This window comes from Podarcis melisellensis, assembly GCF_964234715.1.
Source record: "Podarcis melisellensis genome assembly, chromosome: 2".
Taxonomy (NCBI): Eukaryota; Metazoa; Chordata; class Lepidosauria; order Squamata; family Lacertidae; genus Podarcis; species Podarcis melisellensis.
Window position 1 is genome coordinate 6343680 of NC_138529.1, and position 19282 is coordinate 6362961.

Below are 19282 nucleotides of genomic sequence, written 5' to 3' on the forward strand. Positions count from 1 at the left end.
TACCCCACAAAATAGGGCTGCCTCTCACAAAAATAACAGCGATGCCCTGTTCTTCAGGAGTGCCATGTTTCTCTCTTTCCATCACATGGATTTCTTGCACAGGAAGGGAAGGAGTAAGAGTGGTATTTGTACAGTTGCTCAAGGCAAAAAAAAATGTGTAGCATTGAAATTCTTTTAAAGCCCCTTTGCTCCAAAGTGGGCTCCTCGCCCTACAAGGAGTAAACCACTTGTATGGCTCTGCTTAGCATGACAGATAACCCACTCCAGGATAAACTTCGTCTGTTGTGTGCTCACTGTTAAGTCCACCGTTCCTTTCTGTACCTTCAGAGGAGCAATTAATGTTTCCACTTTTGTTGTGCTGCCCTGTATCCTGTACTTGAAACCCCCCAGCCATACCCTGCAGCTTTTTGAAGCGCAGAAACCCAGCCTTACTTTGTTTAACCTTAAGAGTTTAAAAACAAATCCTTTGTCAAAGGGGGGGAACAGTTTATTAAAGCAACCAAGAGGAAATAGGCTGAACACTTCTGGAAATAAAGTGATGCAAGACAAGCCAGCAGTTTGCTTCCCTGCCCTTCAGGAACACCCCCCTTCAGACAAATGTTGTTTTCTTCCTTTCCTTAGCCCTCGCCTCAAGGACTAAACCAAGAGGCTGGAGAAAGAGGGAACCCAAAGTAGATTCAGACACAGATAAAAAGGCACAAACATTTTAAGGATAAACTGGAAGAGGTTCTCGGGAGGAGCTAGAGGTGATCTTCAGCCACTCAGAACCATCCGCACCAACTCTGGGAAGAGAAAATAAAGCCGATGTCAGAAAGGCACAGGCACAAACAGAACATGTAGGACCAGGCTAAACCTACTGGGGGGAAATGGGACTTGCCAGAACATGGGGGTCCATGGTTAGCAATGACAGTGAACAATCTTTCCACTAGATGAGGAGCTTTCCTGTCTTTCCTCTACACAGTAGCCGTTGGCAACTTGGTGTCCTCCTCCTGCTTTAGGAGTACAACTTCCATCAGCCCCCAGGATCACAGTGAGGCTGATCAGAGTTGTACTGCAAAACATCTGGAGGCATCAGTGACAGCCGCTGTAGAGCTACGTGCTGTAGTGTATGTTGGAATTACGGAGGAATAGCACAAAGCTAATTAATCAGCTGCAAGAAACGCTAAAACTGGTGTCCATTTTCTTTGGATGCATAGATGGCCTTTGGTCACAAAATGAAAAAGGCTAGCGAAGGAAACAAACAAGCACAGCCTAGTTTCCTCTCTACTCCCTCCCCAACAGAGTTTTGGTTAAAGCCAGTCCCTGCCAGCAGTAGAGGATCACACAAGAAGTCCCACCCCCCTCTCTGGCACCAATGTCCTGGGGGCTCTATCTATGACCCACCCCAGTCCCACTCGCATCTGTTAACAAACACTTCAAACAAATAATTCAATCAGGAAAAATAACTAGAGACAAGGAAACAAGAAGGCAACACGGGCAGAAGGAAATACGGCCATTTCTAAAACTAGTTGCCAGGCATCAGAATTCTGGAGTTGAACCTATGAGGATGCTCTGCTTCCTGCAGAGTGGAGAAAGTTGGAGAGACACTCAGCTACAGCAGAGAAAGGACTCAGCTTTCCGACTGAGCCTACCTAGGCAGAGAAGAGGGGCAGGCAGGCAGGCAGGCAGGCAGCCACAGCACAGGCCCTTAAAGAAAGACTGTCCAATTAACCTTCAGTTCCAGTGGAAACACTTCCAAGAGGGCAGGAAGGGGGCTGAAGAGCTGGAGGGGTTGCCATGCACCCTGGACCCAATGAGAGCAGCTAGGTGGAAGATTTTGCCCCCCAAAAATGAAGTACTGGATCCCCACCCCCAATAAACATTTTACGGCAACTTTTTGTGGCATGCCACAGAACGCAAACTGCTTTTGCCTTTAACGTTGAAGAAAGGTGATTTTTTTCCTATTTAAGGTTGCATGTATTCTGTACAGACTCGGAAAACCACTGCAATTTGGGCTTAAAAAAAATAAAAATAAAGCAAGATTGGACTTCACTGTTCAATAAGGTGAGGGAAGGTGGCACACTGTTGGTTTTTTTACTGGTCCTCCCCTGTTGCTCAGCTGTAGAACATCTCCCTGCTTCAGTCTCCTCTTTTTTTGCACTCCCTGCAACCTCAATTCTTGCAGAATTTAAAACAAATCCTTTAAATGTATGCACTGAGGGAAAGAGCTGCACCACTAGACCAATATCAGACAAACGTACTTCCCCCCAGATGACTTGAAATATAAGGATTTATAGTTTTATCATCACGATCTTGGTTTTTTTCCATGCTGTGTGCCTTTGAGGACAATGGGGTCTATAAGTTTAGACATAAGGCTTCATTCAGAGAATTACATAGCTCTGCTATATCAGAAGAGTGACTCAAAATACCACCTTCTATTATAAAAACCAACACCATGTGAGGGAGGGAAAGGTTTGTAGCAGTACTGTGAACACAATCAGTGGAAACCACAAGGTAGGTGCCCACATGGGGGCTGCAGCAAAGCACCGTTCCAGACCCAACTACCAGCAAACCAAGACAAGTTTGACTAGAAGGTTTCTAGGCAGGCTCACATTCTACTCTGCTCCAGCACAAAAGCTCCCAAGAACAACCCACCATGCCCCACGCACCAAGAGTGACAGCTGACTGAGCCACCCCTGGGCTACGTCATTTGAGACGTCCACTGTTGCCACTTGCACATTTTCTCTCCCCATGAGAGGGAAAGGAGCCTAAGGAACCAGACCTGGAGCGAGGAAAAAGAGCACCCCCAGAATCAGGCGGCTTGCTAGCCTCACCCTGGGAAGGGAGCCAGGGTCGAAAGAGTAAATGGGCAGGGAAGTCTGGTGGAATTAGGGGTTACTGAAGAGAAAACAAGTGGGAGTGCGCAAGTGCAAGGGAACCCCAAAGGGCCTGTCACAAAAAGGGGCAAAGGGAGGGGTAGAGTGGCTGGGGACAACACCCCCCCGCTTGCTGGAGGTATTCATGCAAAGGCTGGACAGACATGTTGCTGAACTGCAACTCTCATCAGCCTCAGCCAGCATGGCCAAATTCAGCAACTGGTGGGCCAACAGGTTCCCCACACCTGGACCAGATCCTGGTCTCCAAGGCCTTCGTCCAGCTTCACTTATTGAGCAGAAATACAGACTGAAAATGTCCCCAGTCTCATCTACAGCAGTATGTAAAGCAGCATCTACGTGTTCAGTCCACAAGCCCTACCTATGGGCAGGTACAGATGCAACTGGGCCAAAAGGAGGTTGGGCACCTGTGCAAAGCCCTTTGTGAATGCTGACAATTAGCCAATTGTCAGCGCCTGCAAAGCGTGATGCCTTTGACTGCGCAGATGAATTCAAAGCCTGTGGACCAAAACAAGACACCTGCTCTCACTGTGGTAGGGAAGGTAAATGACCCCTGGACAGTTAAGTCCAGTCAAAGGCAGTCCTTCAGGCCGAGGGAGCCAGCCTTCCGGGTCATGTAGCCAGCAGGACTAAACTGCTTCTGGCATAACAGAACACTATGACAGAAGCCAGAGCGCACGGAAATGCAGTTTACCTTCCCGCCACAGCGGTACCTATTTATCTACTTGTACCGGCATGCTTTTGGACTGCTACGTTGGCAGGAGCTGGGAGAAAGCAAGGGGAGTTCACCCCATCGCACGGATTCAAACCGCCGACCTTCTGATCGGCAAGCCCAAGAGGCTCAGTGGTTTAGACCACAGCGCCACCCGCGTCCCTTCCCCTTACTGTGGTATCACTTGTGAACCACCCTGAGATCTAAGGATGAAGAGCAGCATACAAATTTAATAAATAATAAATATAATATCAGGCAAACTGGCAGGAGGGAGGGCCCACAGCAAACAGGGACGGTAAGAATCTGGCCAACCAACCAGATCCAGATCTCCACACCAAACAGAAAGGCCCCAGTCAGTGTTCAAAATTCCCCAGGCGCCCGGCGTGTTTTGTGACTGGCGTCAGTCCAATTTTGACCACGGGGAGATCTCTGGGTGCTAGGTTGGCAACGGACATCCCCATCTGGCTGGCCCCTCCAGCTTTCTTAAGCAGAAGAGCTCATTTATTGCATTTCTATCCCACCCTTTTCTCCAAGGAGTACATGGTTCACCCCCCTCCTCAGTTAATCCCCACAACGACCATGTGAGGTAGGTCAAGAGGTTGTGCAAGGTCACCCAGTGAGCTTCATGACAGAGGGGGGACTTGAACCCTGATCTCCCAAGGTCCTAGTCCGACACTAACCACTACACCACACTAGCTTCCTAGACTACTTCTCTATGGGGCAGCTATATAAATTAAGCAGGTAAATAAATATTGGAAAAACAAAATATCAGAGAAGGATCCGAAATATTTTCCTTGAAGCTTGAATTTTATTCTGGATTGTTTTATCTGATGTTTTAATGTAAACTGCCTTTTCCTTTAAGAAATAGAGCATTATAGCAATGTAAATAATTTATTATTAATTATTAATAATAATAATAAATCTTAACTGCAAAAAAATGGTGCCTAGACATTCCACTGTGGCAACCAAAACCTAGGTTTAAGGTGCCTTTTGGCAACTAGCTTATATAACCGAGTTTCTAACACTCGCCCTAGTACTCAACAACTGGGGGGACGGGGGAGGGACACAGTTCCAAGTTTGTGACTCTCATCACTGCAACAATTAAGCTGCTCCTCCTGCTGCCACCGGCATCCCTGCCCCACAACTGTGAGGTTACACAGGCACAGTCTTGCTTTAGCCAACCAGAGCTGCCTCATTCCCCCAGACACCCCTGCTCAGATTACAGAGAGTCAGCTACATGCAGAGACATGCTGGAAGATGGGGAGAAACGGAGGAAGATGCTGAACAAGAAGGATGGGGAAAGTAACAATAAAGAGCGCCAACAAAAATCTTCCTTTTTTTTAGGTCAACAAAAAAAAAGGAGGCTGTTAAAAATATATAAGGTATATAATAAGGTAGGTTTGGAGGAGGCGTACCCCGTTCGAATTCACCCTGATAAGATGTGTCTCACAAATGCTGTAGAAAGGAAGAAACATCAAAATTGATCAAACAAATGAACAAACAAAACTGGACACATGGACATAAAAGACACACCCCAGCCCATGCGAGGCTCACACACACAGTACCACCTTAGGAGATCTTGCGGTCTTTGTGAGTTGCTATCTGAACAACCTGCCTGAAGTGTACATGCAGTCAAGAGAGCCTTTGCTGCAAAAGACTCCGTCGCAGACAAGGAAACCCACCACCGCCCCCCAATCACCCCAAAAAGCTAAATGGCACACATCACTCTTTCCGATTGAACAGGTTACCTGCAGACTCCCCATGACGACACAAAGCAATGGAATGCAAGCATGGCAGACGTGAACCCTCCTGAATTGCATCGCAGGTGTGGGTGGCTGGGTGTGCACACATATACAGAAATGAGGAACAAGGATGGCTCACTAGACGAACCAAAGGACAGGAAGGCCTGCACAGATGTCACACACACCCAAGTCTCCCCACCTGCATACCTGCAGTGTTAGATTAGACCAGAGCTCTGTAGGTGATGTTCTCTTCATTTAAACAGGAGTAAAGGTCTAAGCGAAAGAAGCGCCAGACCAGGCGCCATCTAGTCACGCCAACGCTAAGCTCTTCCTCATCTATCTAGCACGGAGGAAGATGGCAGGGCCCCCTCCTCGCAAGACCAACGCACAGCAACCGAGAAGTCACCACCATCTGTCCCTCACCTTCATAGTTAATGCAGCCATTGCTGTCTTCATGGCCGGCCACAAGCATCTCTACTTCTTCCTCGGTCATCTTCTCCCCTGCAGGAAAAGTAGGTTGATTTGAGGAGGTTTGGCTAAGGTTGCAAACCCAGGGAAGACGCAGCAACGCCCTTAACAAAATGGATCACAAGCAACAAGCAGAACACACCCTGGTTTAAAGAGTCACAAAAAGGAAATCTGGGCAAGTGGGGATGAATTACTGGCTGGCATGACCAGCAGAACTTTTGTACAGACGGCGAATGGAATGCAAGTTTGGGAAGTCAAGTAAATGTTCACTGGAACACGCACAGCCGTCTTCTAATACTGTATTGCAATTAATGGAGAATGTTCAAGCAGCAGCGTAGATGCATAAGAGGTCCTGGGGGAAAGACACCTCTGAGGTGGAAGGAGAAAACGATTCTCTGGGAGAGGCAGCCCTCTTTGTGAACTCATCCCACTAAAGGAGTCAAGTGACAAGCTCACTTTGGATCAGGGCTTCTCTCTCCTCTAACAGGGCATGCATGGGCCCAGCAAAAATACTCAAGGATTGGTGCACCCCAATGCCCAGACAACACACAAAGGGGGGAGATTGTGGTAATAGCCATCTGCTGCTAATAACCCAAGAGCTTCAATTCTGAAACAAATGGGGCAAGAAGCGATTAAAAGGGAACATTAATTTGAAAAACCAATATCTTGTATCCTGACCACATGTGAGGAACACAGCAGTCTCCCATCCATGGGTTTGGCCAAGGCCATAGATGCTTTGCTGCAGGAAATCTGTAGCACTAAATTCTCCCACACACATGGTAGGAGAATGACTGCAATCCAGATTCGAGTTCCAAGCAGTTATGCATAGGACTGCAGTATAAGAATTCCAGTTACTTTATTCTGCAAGATCAACTTCTATAAATTAAAGAGGCAGGTGTTTTTTCAGGTTCTTTCAGCATTATGAGTTGAAATCATGCCTTCATACCCGATTTGGCACCACAGTACACTTTTGAAAAGTGTCTGGAGAACCAAGCAAGTCAGGAATGAATTCTCTCAACTGCCAGGCTTAGAAACAGCCAAGCAGCCCCCTGAACGTGACCACGTCTTCTCCAGCCATACCTAGGGTGACAAGCACATGGCGGATCTCTGCTCCCATGACGGTCCCGTTGCCCTCCTTGTCGAAGACCCTCAGCCCCTCCACATAATCCTCAAAGCAGCCTTGATCCTTGTTCTTGGCAATGGTCTGCATCATGGGCAGGAACTGCTCAAAGCTCAGCGTCTTTGCATTCATTTCTGTGAAAAGAGCACAAAGCGGGTGGGGAGAGAAGGCATCATAGATGGGTTGTGGCCCCAGAGGATTGGGGGGTGGGGAGTCTAGACGTTTCCCTCTCTCGCTTGCTCCTTTTCTAGGCTGGCCTCTGGCCTTCAGAACTTAGGTGCATTAAGATTATGAATGCATGGCCTGAGAGAAAGCAGATGGGGAGGTGGACATTTCCCCTCCCTCTCTGATGATACTAGAACTCAGGGACATCCAAATGTAGCTGATTTCCGAAGATTCAGGGCAGCCAAAACGAAGTACTGCTTCACCCAGCACAGCCTTCCTCAACCTGTGGGTCCCCAAACGTTGTTGAACTACAACTCCCATCACCCCTAGCTAGCAAGGCCAGAGCTCAGGGATGATGGGAGTTGTAGTCCAACAACATCTGAGGACCCACAGGTTGAGAACCATCCCAGCACATCATTAAACTAAAACTGGTTCCCACAAGTTTGCAGTGACAGCCACCACCTTGGATGGCTTGAACAGGGGATTAGACAAATCCATGGAGGATAAGGCTGGCAAGGGCTCCTAGCCCCCCAACGGCCCTGGGTCTCCCCTGTGGGGAGGCACTTTGCTTCTGTATTCCAGTTGCTGGAAGCCACAAGCGGGAACAACACCGTTGTGGTCAGGGCCTGCTTGGGTGCCCCTGGGAGTGCTGGATGCTGAAATAGATGTGTGACTGGCCTCATCCCACAGGAATCTTCTTATATTCTTACTTCATCCAGGTGCAGGAACTGTGATAAAGAATAGCTGCATTTTGTGAGCTGTGTAAGTTCACAAAATTTGCTCATTTTGTTGGCAAAAGTAAACAAAGAGCTGAGGCAACAATGGCCCACACTCTTGCACTGGGAGTCTTGCTCAGCTGTCTCTGAGTTGTGGGCAAATGACCAGGCAGGTTTTTGTCCACACAACTGCTAGCCTAATGCATAGGAAAACTCTTTTTTAAAAACTAGCAGCCAGGTTTGCAGGTTCTACTATAAAAGCCAAGTGGTCTCTGTTTAAACCACACACTGATCAGGGACCTTTCACTCCAGAGAGCACAGAGACCCTTTGCCCCCCAAAACTGCTCCCATAAAAGAGCCCACTCACCATCGCTCTTGGGGTTCCCCAGAACTTTCATGACTTCAGCATTGGTAGGATTCTGGCCCAGGGCTCTCATGACATCGCCACACTGGCTGTACAGGATCTTCCCATCTCCAGTTCTGTCAAAGAGCTGGAAAGCCTCCTTGAACTCTGCAGGGAGTCACAGAAGGTGAAGAGGTAAGACGCAAAACAATTGTGGGGAGGGAGTGGACAAGCCACCAAACCACATATTCCTTTCACATCCTCCACCCCCTCCCAGCATAAAACCCAAAACAAACCTTAAGATATGTATTTCCTAAAGCAGAGGCCGTTTCTTGTGTCTCCTTTTTTTAAAGACAGCCTACTTGCACCCACACAATTAACCCACATATTTTCAGGCTACAATAAGATGCCCCTTCCTTAGACATGAATGCCACCGGACACAGCAGGACTCTCCCCTGCCTCCCTCCTCCAGCTGGAAGCGGGGGCCACGGCACATACGACAAACGTCACTCCCCCTCAGGATGACACCACACACCCCTTCCTACACCACTGCTTCCAGGAGCCTAGAATTCAACCTTCCTATTAACCAGGCAGCTAGATAATCTTCCATTTAAGGAACAGCCATTCTTCACCAAGCAGGATCTAGTTTCTTCAGGCACAAAGAAACTGGAGCCTTAAAAAGCAACAAGATCTGTACAGAAAGGCTAGGACAGACAAGAATGATCAGAGAATGTGGCTATATACCCCAGAAAGACAGACAGATGGATGGATATTTGAAGGAGGGGAAATGTCTTGGCAGCAACAAGGGGTGCAACTGCCTGGCAGAACAATCTCTCCTCTTCTCTCTCCATATGCTATTCTGAGGGTCCCGTCCCCCCAAGTCAACTGGGGGTCATGAGGGGAGGGTAGAAAGCACCATAGCACTAGCAAGAGTCCATGCACTGGCTCCTGTTCAGCTGGATCCGGCCTAATTTTATTCGGCTCTAAGAAAATTAGCTTCCATAGCCTACAGTACACTTGGGTCAAATGCTGAAAGGACTGTGCCATTGTACAAGTAGTAGCGTTTTAGAAGACAATGGAATCTGTAGCCCCTGTTAAGTCCACCTTTGTCAGATCTTGCCCTGCCCACCTTGGATGTCACCAATGCAATGGCCAGGAAGGTTAACAGCACTCAAGCATTAATTTGTTTGTATTCCTATTTCATTACATTTGTGCCCACTAGCAGCTTCTGATATCAAGATCTCATACAGAATATTAATAATTCCATGTGCAGAGGTGAAGAAAGCTGGGTAAGTTTAAGAACATTTCTGGAGCTGTATGAAGTCTAGTTGCCATGTGGACAGCTCATGAGCCAGCTGAATGATTTTTCACTTTTAGGCTGAGGGGATGACATGGGAGGGAGAATGCGATACAGATGCATCCAAAAAACTGGAGGTGTCAAGAACTGGTTTCAAGGCCTTTCAGCACTCAGCTATGGCCTCTCCTAATTGTGGAATGCTTTTTCGAAAGCTGCAATCTTACACCTACCTTGAAACAATTCCAAATTAGACTACTGCAGCGCTACAACATGAGGCAGTCCTTGAAGACTACAGAAACTACACCGGTGCAAAAATGCAGCCGCCAGAATGCAAACAAACCAAAACTATTTGACTCATATTACACCAATCTCCACTGACTTGTTGGTTCAGACTGCAGACCAGCATATGGCTGCTGCTGCTGCTTCACTCAGGCCAGCTCAGCTCTCCAGGGGCAGGAGTTAATTCTGGGTCCACTGCCAATTGTGGGCGGGCAACCACTCTCCCAAACACTTGAGCACCCCACTGCACCCTGTTCCCCCAGAGCATATCTTGAGGCCGACAGAGGGTGCACCCCATCTCTGGCAGAGTGCCTTTTACCATAGAACTAAGAGCACTTTGCTCCTAGGGAAGGGAGAAGCAGCAACAAAAGGATCCAGAGGCAGCTACAGCTTCTGGAATTCAAATAGTTGCTTATGTGAGTTCCCACAAGACCCCTAACAGCAGAGGATTTTAATGTCCGTACTTAATACAGTCATACCTCGGGTTACAGACGCTTCGCGTTGCTTGATTTCAGGTTGCACACTGCGCCGAACCCAGAAGTACTGGAACGGGTTACTTCCAGGTTTCGGCGCTTGTGCACAGGCGCTAAATCACGCTTTGCACATGTGCAGAAGCGCCGAATCACAACCCGCACGTGCACAGATGTGCAGCTGCAGGTTGCGAACGTGCTTCCCGCACAGATCACGTTCACAGCCCGAGCGTCCACTGTATATAGTTGTATGCAAGGGTACACCAGTGGGGCTTAAGGGGTAGCAAATCAGGGGGTGGGGAGGAGACAAGAGCCACTCAGGATCAGCTATCAAGATTTTCGCATACTGCAGTGCCTTTTCTGCCCTTCCCAGATTGAAGACCTGTTTTAGAGAGATTATCCCCATCCGCTTCCAATGGTGCTTTTGCCCAGCCACAATTCCAAAGCAGCTAATTGCTCTGGACGTTCAGCTGAAGATGCTTGCGTGTTTATTACCTCAAAGCCTCCCACCCAGCAGGAAGCGCCAGGGTCACCCCCGCCTTTGGACTCAGCCGGGGCCGCGCCCAGGACAACTGTGGCAGTGCCACCTAGGCGAGCAGCAGGATCTCATTTGTACCAGACAAGGATTAGCAAAGGGGAAGTGTGTGACCCAGAGAGAACCACAAGCCTTGTCCTGCTGGGCAGAAGGGACCAGAAAGGATAATCCCGGCCCAGATGAAGGGGGTGGGGAACGCTGCAGCTCAGGGGTGGAGCATCAGCTTCTGCCTACAGAAAGTCCCAAGTTTGAACCCTGGCATCTCCCCTTCCTGAATCCCCATAGTCACTGCCAGTCAGTGTAGGCAACCCTGAGCTAGAAAGACCAACATTCTCACCCAGCATAAGGCAGTTTCCTATATCCCCAGAGTTTCCTCTATCACTCCCTTTTCTGGAGCCATTTAGTGATTGTTCACTTTTAAACCAGGAGGAAAGGGCACGAATGTCGTTCCTTGGGGGGGGAGGGCATTTTATGCTCCCCCACCCTCCTTTTTTCTAATATGTGCAGAGATGGTGTGATGAGAGATACACATGCATCCAATTAACTGGAGATGTCGAGGATTGATCTTAGGGCCTTTTACTTGCAAACACTGAGCTACAGCCTCTCTCGATTCCGGAACACTTTTTCCAAATCCGCAAGATTATACATGTCCAGATGAGACTCCTGCAACATATAGCACATAAGGCTGCCCCTGAAGACTGTACAGAAACTGCACTAAGTGCAAAATACAGCAGCCGGAATGCAAACAAGCCCTCGGTCACTAGAGCATGAGGTTCTTCATCTCAGGGTTGTGGGTTTGAACCCCATGTTGGGCAAAAGGATTCCCGAATTGCAGGGGGTTGGACTAGATCACCCTTGAGATCCCTTCCAACTCCACAATTCTATGACTATGATTCTAAGCAAAAGCAATTTGTGTCCTATTACATCAAGCCATCTGAACTGACTTGTGACTTAGTTCCTATCCAAACAACTGGGAAATCGAATTGTTGTCACTGCAGCTTAGTTTGCTTTGTTTTATGGTAGAGCTGTTAACTTGGGTTTTTTATTGGACTTGGTCTTATGGTTTCTGTAATTTTTTTATACGGTTACCTCTTTATTAAGGAATTAAACATTCAAGGAAAACAGATTATAAATGCTTAGAAATAATAAACAGTGACACAGCCTATAATAGCAGAATACATGGATTTTAAATTATTTTAACTGTTATGTTATCAGTTTTGAGTTTTAGTTTTAGTGTTCTCAGTTTATTGTACCAAAATGGTATTTCATGGTTGCAAAGCACCTTGGGCAAACACAAGGCAGTAAATAAAACATTTCTACAAATAAAAAACGCAGTTCAATTTGTAACACTAAGCACCTGGGACATTAGTTGCAAGTAAACTCCCCTCAAAACTATAACCAGCATGTAGGTGGATTCAGCTTGGAACAAAAAACCTCAGAGTAAGTCTAAAATTAGGGAAACCACAGATCCCCTTGCCGGCCTTAGTCTCAAACCATGCACACACAAACCATGCAAGCATCAGCTGCAAGCCTTGCGCGAAGGAAGCTTTGGGGCTCAGAGCTGCCAGGCAGCTCCTCTTAAATGCACAACTATATTAACACTAATGGAGCCTCCCCGCTTGCTTCCGACGGGGATGTGAACTAAGCTACAGCCACAGTGTAGCTGCTGTTCGCCCCCCCCCCCCGACCTTTAGAGCTGCAAGATTCCAAGAGGAATCTCTCCTCATTTGCCTCCGAGCGCCTGGGATCCGGGCTGGAATGTACCAAAGCAGCAGCAGCAGCAGCTCCCAGCCCCGGCTGCTCCGAAATGCGTTTCTTGCCCATATAAGGAAACCAAGAGAACACAATCCCGGCGCTTTTGCTCGTCCGCTCCTGCAAACCGGGGGGGGCCAGAGGCTTCCTCTTGCGCGGCCCGCGGGAAAGATCCCGCCCCGGCTGAAGTCTGGCCGACGGCCGGGCACCAAGAGGAGGGAGAGCAAGCAGCCATTTCCAGCCGCCTTGCCCAATCGCGCATCCTGCTGCTGCTGCACAACCGGAGAAGCCGCGACCGGCTCCTCCGACTTCGGGAACGGGCTGCCCGGGTCAACTCGCCCCCCAGCAAGTCCCAGATCCCGCCGGCGCGCAAAAGCGGAGCTGGCATTTGCCCCGCGCAGCGGCCGGGAGGGGATCTGGGTGGGTCCTTTCCAGAACCAGGAAATGCATCATGCATGAGCCACCAAGCGGGCGGCGGCGCCGACCTGAAGTCCAATGAATTCCCATGCAAAAGGGTTGGACCGGGGGGGGGGGCAACTTTGGAGAAAGGCTCCCTTCGAGCAGCCGGCTTCAGACACAAACATACACACACAGAGGCCTGGCTTAACAAAGCTCAAATACACAACTCCCCGCGGATAAGGGCGTATTAGCAAGGAGGCCGGGAACGTGTTAGTTAACCCGGGGCTCGCTTTTGTCCACACCCGAACTCACCATTGCGGGGTAGTGATGGAGAGGTGGGTAGGAGGGACAGAGAGCAGCTAGAAGGAGAGAAAGGGGTGGGGGAAAGAGTCATAAGCCCCAAACCAGGATCCTCAGCAGATTTAGGGCGCCCACGGTTTAAACCTTAGGATTTCGACGTTTAAAAAGGAAGCCCTGGCCCGCCGCCGCCGCCCTCGGGGTTCCCAAGTGCTGCCCAAAGTGGGAGCGCCCGGAAAGAGATGCGGGCACCTACCGGCGGTCTGGTCTTCTGAGAAGTCACACTGCGAAGGAAATCAGAGAAAAGCCGATTACTATTTGGGGGTGGGGGGAGAGAACAGCAGCAAGTGAGTTCAGGAGGCGCATTTCTGCCCGCGAGGACCCCCTTGGCAACTTCTGGTGCGCCCCTGGACTTGCTGCTGCTGCTGCGCTCCCCGCCGAGCCCTGCCGCCCCCCAAGGTGACCCCCCGCGGGTCCTTGGCTGAGAATAAAAACAGCAGTCCCCGGATCCAGGTCTTGCTTTTGCTGGATCCTAACCGCACAGCCTGGATCCCCCCCCCCCCCGCCGCGCTCAAATCTGCCACAAAGCACCCACCATGATTCGGGCTGCTGGCTGTTCCTCTCGCCTGGCGCTCTGACGCTTCCCTCCTTCCGCCCTGAACGTGTGCAAAGTCTTTCTGCGGGTTGGGCTCTGAGGTCAGCACGCAGGCACTCGCCCCCGATTGGCTGGCGAGCAGCAAAAATGGATCGACGTTATGCTAAGCAGAGGCTGCATTTTTCAAGAGACAGGAGTGGGCGGAGTTCCCCCGATCCCTCCTTTCCTGTGCAAAGCTAGGAAGGAAAGCCCTCGAGCTTTTTTTGCCTATAGATGGGCTGCTGAGATGCCAGTCTCGCGGGCTGTGGCTGTTGCCTTAGAAGGAGCTGGTGCATTGCATGCTGGGAGATGTAGTTCTTTTTTTACCCAAAAAAGAAAAGAAAACATGATGTCTGCAGGTCTGAACTGTAGTTCTGGGTTACTGGGGATTAAACCAGGCTGGGTAGATGCAAAAAGAGAGCCAGATTCCTGAAGCAGCGTAGAAGAGGAGATTTTTGCAGGTGTCGCTTGCATAAGGAGCCACACCTGCTGAAATTCTTCCAGACAACTCTTAAAGGTGCAGAAGCCCTGCCTTCTTTTCCACCTGGTCACCTTATTTAAGTGCAAACTGCAAGGTGCTTTGCAGTGTTTGCTTCATCATATTTCCTTACATGACAGCAATTTATTTTTCTAACTAATACACAATTTAATACGCATCAGCGTGGCCAGGCACCTGCCAGGATCCAAGGACTGAGGACCTGTCACAGATGGTATGATGGGCTGGCCCTGCTCACCTGATCTCCAGTCAGTTGCATTGCATCTCCTTACCAGGAGGGGTGAGCTGGCACAGTGCAAATGCACGACTGGAGCCAATCCAGGATTCCTCATGGTGTGTTTGTGCCGCACCAACCTCCCTTCTGCCTCAACCCTCTACCTCCTAGTAAGCAGCAGAAATGTTACCTCCCAAAGTCAGGTGAGCAGCAGCGCCCCACCGCACTTAGTAGAACTGTTGCCCTTGACGGGTCGATCAGAGAGATGCAAAGTGTTTTCTCCCAAGGCTAAGCTGAGCATCCATGGGTAGGCTGGAGCTGGAACCCAGCCTAAGACTGGCCTGATCATAAGGTCCCTGGTTTGGGTGGGTGGAGACTCTGAAGTGTAATGCAAGAGGGGGATACATTTGTCCCACTCCAAAATATACTGCCCTAGGGCCCTAACCCTTCCCTAGTTTTTGCAGAATGTGTTTCATGTGACAGAATGTATCCAGGAGCTTTGTAATAACAGGCCATTTCATCAACCTGAATTGTTTGCATTAACCAGTGAGGTGGCCTTTCCTGTGCTAGGGAGAAAGCCGTTCCCCCCACATTATGGAAGCCAAGCTAATACAAAAGAGAAGCCTTTTATGGTTTGGGTGTTTATACTCATTCACAAAACTCATCGGTCCAAGAAAGGATATTAATTGCACCTACTCCACTTTGTCACTGGGGAAGTGATGCAGTGTGAAAATGGTTCGATTTTTGGGGCAGTGAGCTGGAGGTTGGTGGAGGGCAAACAGTGAGATGAGAGTCAAGAAAGCAAGTGGGACTCAACCTTCCCATAAAGAAGGTTAGGTATGCCTGGAGTTGCTATTTCCTGAGATGAGAAGCATGGCAACCATGCTGTTTATCTGGGGAAGGATCCGGTTTGATACTGATTTTAAAGTGAACCTAATTCACACTTCACATAATGGCATGTGAGCTGTAACGCAGCCTTCAAAATTCACAGTTCTGTGGAATTCGCTTTGCAGTCCTCTAACGGTCTAACCAACAACTGTTTTAGAAAAAATACATGTATTAACATGAAGTGTGCAAATGCATATATCATTAATAATATTAATGATAATGAAGCCTTCACCAGCTTGGTGGCCTCTAACTCTCTCATCAGCCCTAAGTAGCACAGCTATGGAGGGCACCTGGTTGGGGAAGGCTGACCTAAGGTATGCTACAGGGCCTTCTTGTCGAGCTGTGATTCCGACTAGAACATCAGAGCAACAAAAGTCAAATCTCCAGGGCACACATGCGCTAAATGCAACACATTCATACAGCTCATATATCAGCAGGCCTGGCTATGTACTAATGTGTCTCATCTGCGCTAATGAGTCCAGAGTATTCCCTGACGTGGGAATGGCCTTTTCTTTTTAACTTTTTGAATTTGACAGCTTGTCGTGAGTCTGAGCAAAGTGCGATTTGATGGTTCTTCTGTCATCACTAGGGGCTGGGGGTCCAAAGAGGGTGACAACATATTGAGTGGCTGTTTATTGAGGGGACCGGGAGATATTTCATCCTGCTATAAAAATTCCAAGTCTGGTTGTGACTTTCCAGTTGCAACACTTGGAGGGAAACTGCTTAATGAGAAGTTCCCTTGTTTTGAACAGGACTTAAATACTTGCAAGTAAATATGATTGGGGTTGAAGCCGTACCGTGCAAGTCCTGAAGGGGGGGTGGGTGGCTGGGGATATACGTCAGTGCATCACGGGGGGAGTGGCTACAGATGTGCTGCACACATATCATAAGCCAATGTGTTGACAGCTCCTTTGAATCTTGGGTTTAGTGAGGATATTGAATGGCAACAGCCGGACAGATCCAAATGCACACGTTTCTCTTGCGCCTCTTTAAATATTTATTCTGGGAAGGGAGAGAGGGTCGGGCAGATAAGCAAGCGCCAATTGTATCCTTTACCCTTCCTATGCAGCCATTACACACACTTTTAAAATATTATGTGTGTATTTGCTGCAAGTGTTGCAAATGGACAAAATACACCAATGAATCGGCACAGAGAGAAGCAAACAGGAAATATAGAGCAGGAATACAAGGGGCGATGGTTCAGACCACCGAAAGAGAGAAGCAGGGAGACCTAAACAGGGAGCTGCCGGACATAAACCTCAAGGGAAGCCCTTGAGTGTCCTCCTGCACTCATCTCAGGACCAGTGAGTTCAAACCAGGGAACGCACCTTGTTGATCCATTTACAGAGTGGAAGGTGAAGATTTTTCATTTTTGTTGAAGCACCAAACATAGGGCTACCCCAGTTCATGCATAGTTCATAGTTCATAGCCTGGCAGGGGGTTCCATGTAACAGGGATAAAGGTAAAGGTAAAGGGACCCCTGACCATTAGGTCCAGTCGTGGCCGACTCTGGGGTTGCGGCGCTCATCTCGCTTTATTGGCTGAGGGAGCCTGCGTACAGCTTCTGGGTCATGTGGCTAGCAGGACTAAGCCGCTTCTGGCGAACCAGAGCAGCGCACAGAAATGCCGTTTACCTTCCCGCCGGAGCGGTAACTATTTATCTACTTGCACTCTGACGTGCTTTCAAACTGCTAGGTTGGCAGGAGCAGAGACCGAGCAACGGGAGCTCACCCCGTCGCGGGGATTCGAACCGCCGACCTTCTGATTGGCAAGTCCTAGGCTCTGTGGTTTAGACCACAGTTTTCAGCAATAAATGTGTGTTCCCACTGCATACATTTGCAGTGTGGTGTAGTAGTTAGAGTGTCGGACTAGTACCTGGGAGAACAGGGTTCAAGTCCTCAGTTTCCCATGAAGCTCTCTGGGTGACCTTGGGCTACTCACCGCCTCTCAGCCTAATTTACCTCACAGGCTGGTTGTTGGGAGGATGGGGAGAACCATGTAGGCCACTTTGAGCTTCTTTGAGGGAAAAGTGAGATATAAATGCAACACATAAGTAATTAAAAAAATAAAATATTCTAAATTAACTGGCAACTCATGGATAATGTTTGAGTCTAATGGCCCTGCAGGAGTCAAATGAGACCAATGAAACAGAGTCTGGGTGGAGATATAAATATCCTTTATTCTCAAACTAGTTCTTATTGATGTTTATTTACAATAATGATTTACTTGGCAAATAATATATTGATATGACTTATTAAGTAAGCACGAAAGTGCTCAAAATAAGAACTGTGATGCAGTGACTGCATTGTGCAGACAGAGGGGAAAATTTAGGGCTGGGCTTTGGGAAGGAGGCCTGAGGGTCTCACAGGGTCATAAAACCCTCCCGTCTCCTCCCCAAAGCCAGGTGCCTCCTCACCTGCCTTTGCCTCACACTGACGTGGCCCTTGGTGGGCGGAGAAGAGCACTGGCCTGGGCCGCTCTGGGATCTCTTGTGTGGGGGTGCCTGGTTCGCTCCCCTTCAAAACTGTGCACCCAGGGTCACGGCACCCCTGGCACACACCCCGCGCTACACACCCCTGATACTGTACAGTCATACCTTGGGATAAATACGCTTCAGGATAGGTATTTTTGGATTGCACTCTGCAGTGACCCGTATGCACATGTGCAGACGGTCAAAATGATGTCATGCATGTGTGGAAGCGGTGAAACATGACCTGCGTGTGCACAGACGTGCTGGTGCATCTTATGTTCTGCTCAGGATGCAAACAGGGCTGTGGAACAGAGCATCCCGAGGTACCACTGTATTAGTAGTAGTAGTAGTGGTGTTAGGGGATGGGTAGTATCTCTGGTGGGGGACACCTACCTCTGGTTGTGCTCCTTCTGGGGTAGTTTGTCTGCCTTTGGTCCCCACCCTGCACAAAGCTCTCACCTGCGGCTCCAGAAGCTGTCAGCAAGTGACAGCGGCCACACCCTGGGAAGCAGCTTTGACTGGCTGCCTAAACCAGGTGAGGGTAACAAATGGGACTCCAATGCTTAGTGGGTTAGAGATTTCCCCTGCATGCGAAAACAGGCTCTAGTGGATTGGGTGGGTGAGATCAAAAGTGTGTCCAGTGGCCAAGAAGGCAGTTTATGCCCATGCTGCAGAGGAAAGTGAGGGATGGGTGGGGCTCATCCACCTGGGAAGGTAGCCCAACTAGGAGAAGGAAAACTCTGATTCTAAACCTCCTCTGCCTTGTGGGATATCTTCAGGAGAAGAAAGGGCTAAGGAGTAAACCCTACACAAATCCAGAGTGGAGTCCCTAAGACAGTTGGATGGCATCCTGTCTGCCTCCTTCCGGCAACCCAGTTGGTGCTGGATGTCTGGCTCTGCTTTCCATTGGACCACATCAGTGAGGTTCGAGACAGATGAATGCCAACAACAACAGTAGTATCATCCTCTCACATTTCCTCCAAGCTGGCATACATGGTCTCTCCCCAAACACCTCTATGTTATCCTTACAGGTTTGACCGTCTTGCCAAATTACCCAGTGAGCTTCATGGCTGAGTGAGAATTTGAACCCTGGTCTCTCTGCTCCTAGTCCAACACACTAACCACGACACCACACCGCATAATGTTTGGTCCTGGGCAGACTTGAAGCATGTGTGGCACAGGCAGCCCACCTGGCAGAAGTGGACCCCATGGCAGCTCCCTTTCTATTTCAGGAATCACTTTGTGGAGTTTTGTTCTAAAGCAGTGAACTAGATCTGGCTGTGTGTGCAAATTCACATGTTGTTGACAGATCCTGGCTCTTCTTCTGCTTTCCAATATGGTTCAGAGCTTTTTGGCTGTCACACAATTCCCTGATAACTTGGTGCTAGGGGGAACCTCCTTGCATTCCAAAG

General features: G+C 49.0%; 1 protein-coding gene across 2 annotated transcripts; it reads right to left on the minus strand.

The window, feature by feature from the left end:
- Positions 1–478: 478 nt before the first annotated feature.
- Positions 479–13903, minus strand: MYL6 (myosin light chain 6). Of its 2 annotated transcripts, XM_081900904.1 has the most exons (7): positions 13764–13903; positions 13425–13452; positions 8164–8307; positions 6876–7049; positions 5751–5828; positions 5001–5040; positions 479–782 (listed from the first exon to the last, which is right to left on the minus strand). In XM_081900904.1, the coding sequence occupies exons 1-6, from the start codon at positions 13764–13766 to the stop codon at positions 5012–5014; spliced, it is 456 nt and encodes a 151-aa protein (XP_081757030.1). In that variant the 5' UTR covers positions 13767–13903; the 3' UTR covers positions 479–782; positions 5001–5011. The 2 variants fall into 2 exon arrangements, with proteins under 2 accessions (XP_081757030.1, XP_081757031.1); XM_081900905.1 differs by lacking the exon at positions 5001–5040.
- Between the last annotated feature and the right edge of the window lie 5379 nt (positions 13904–19282).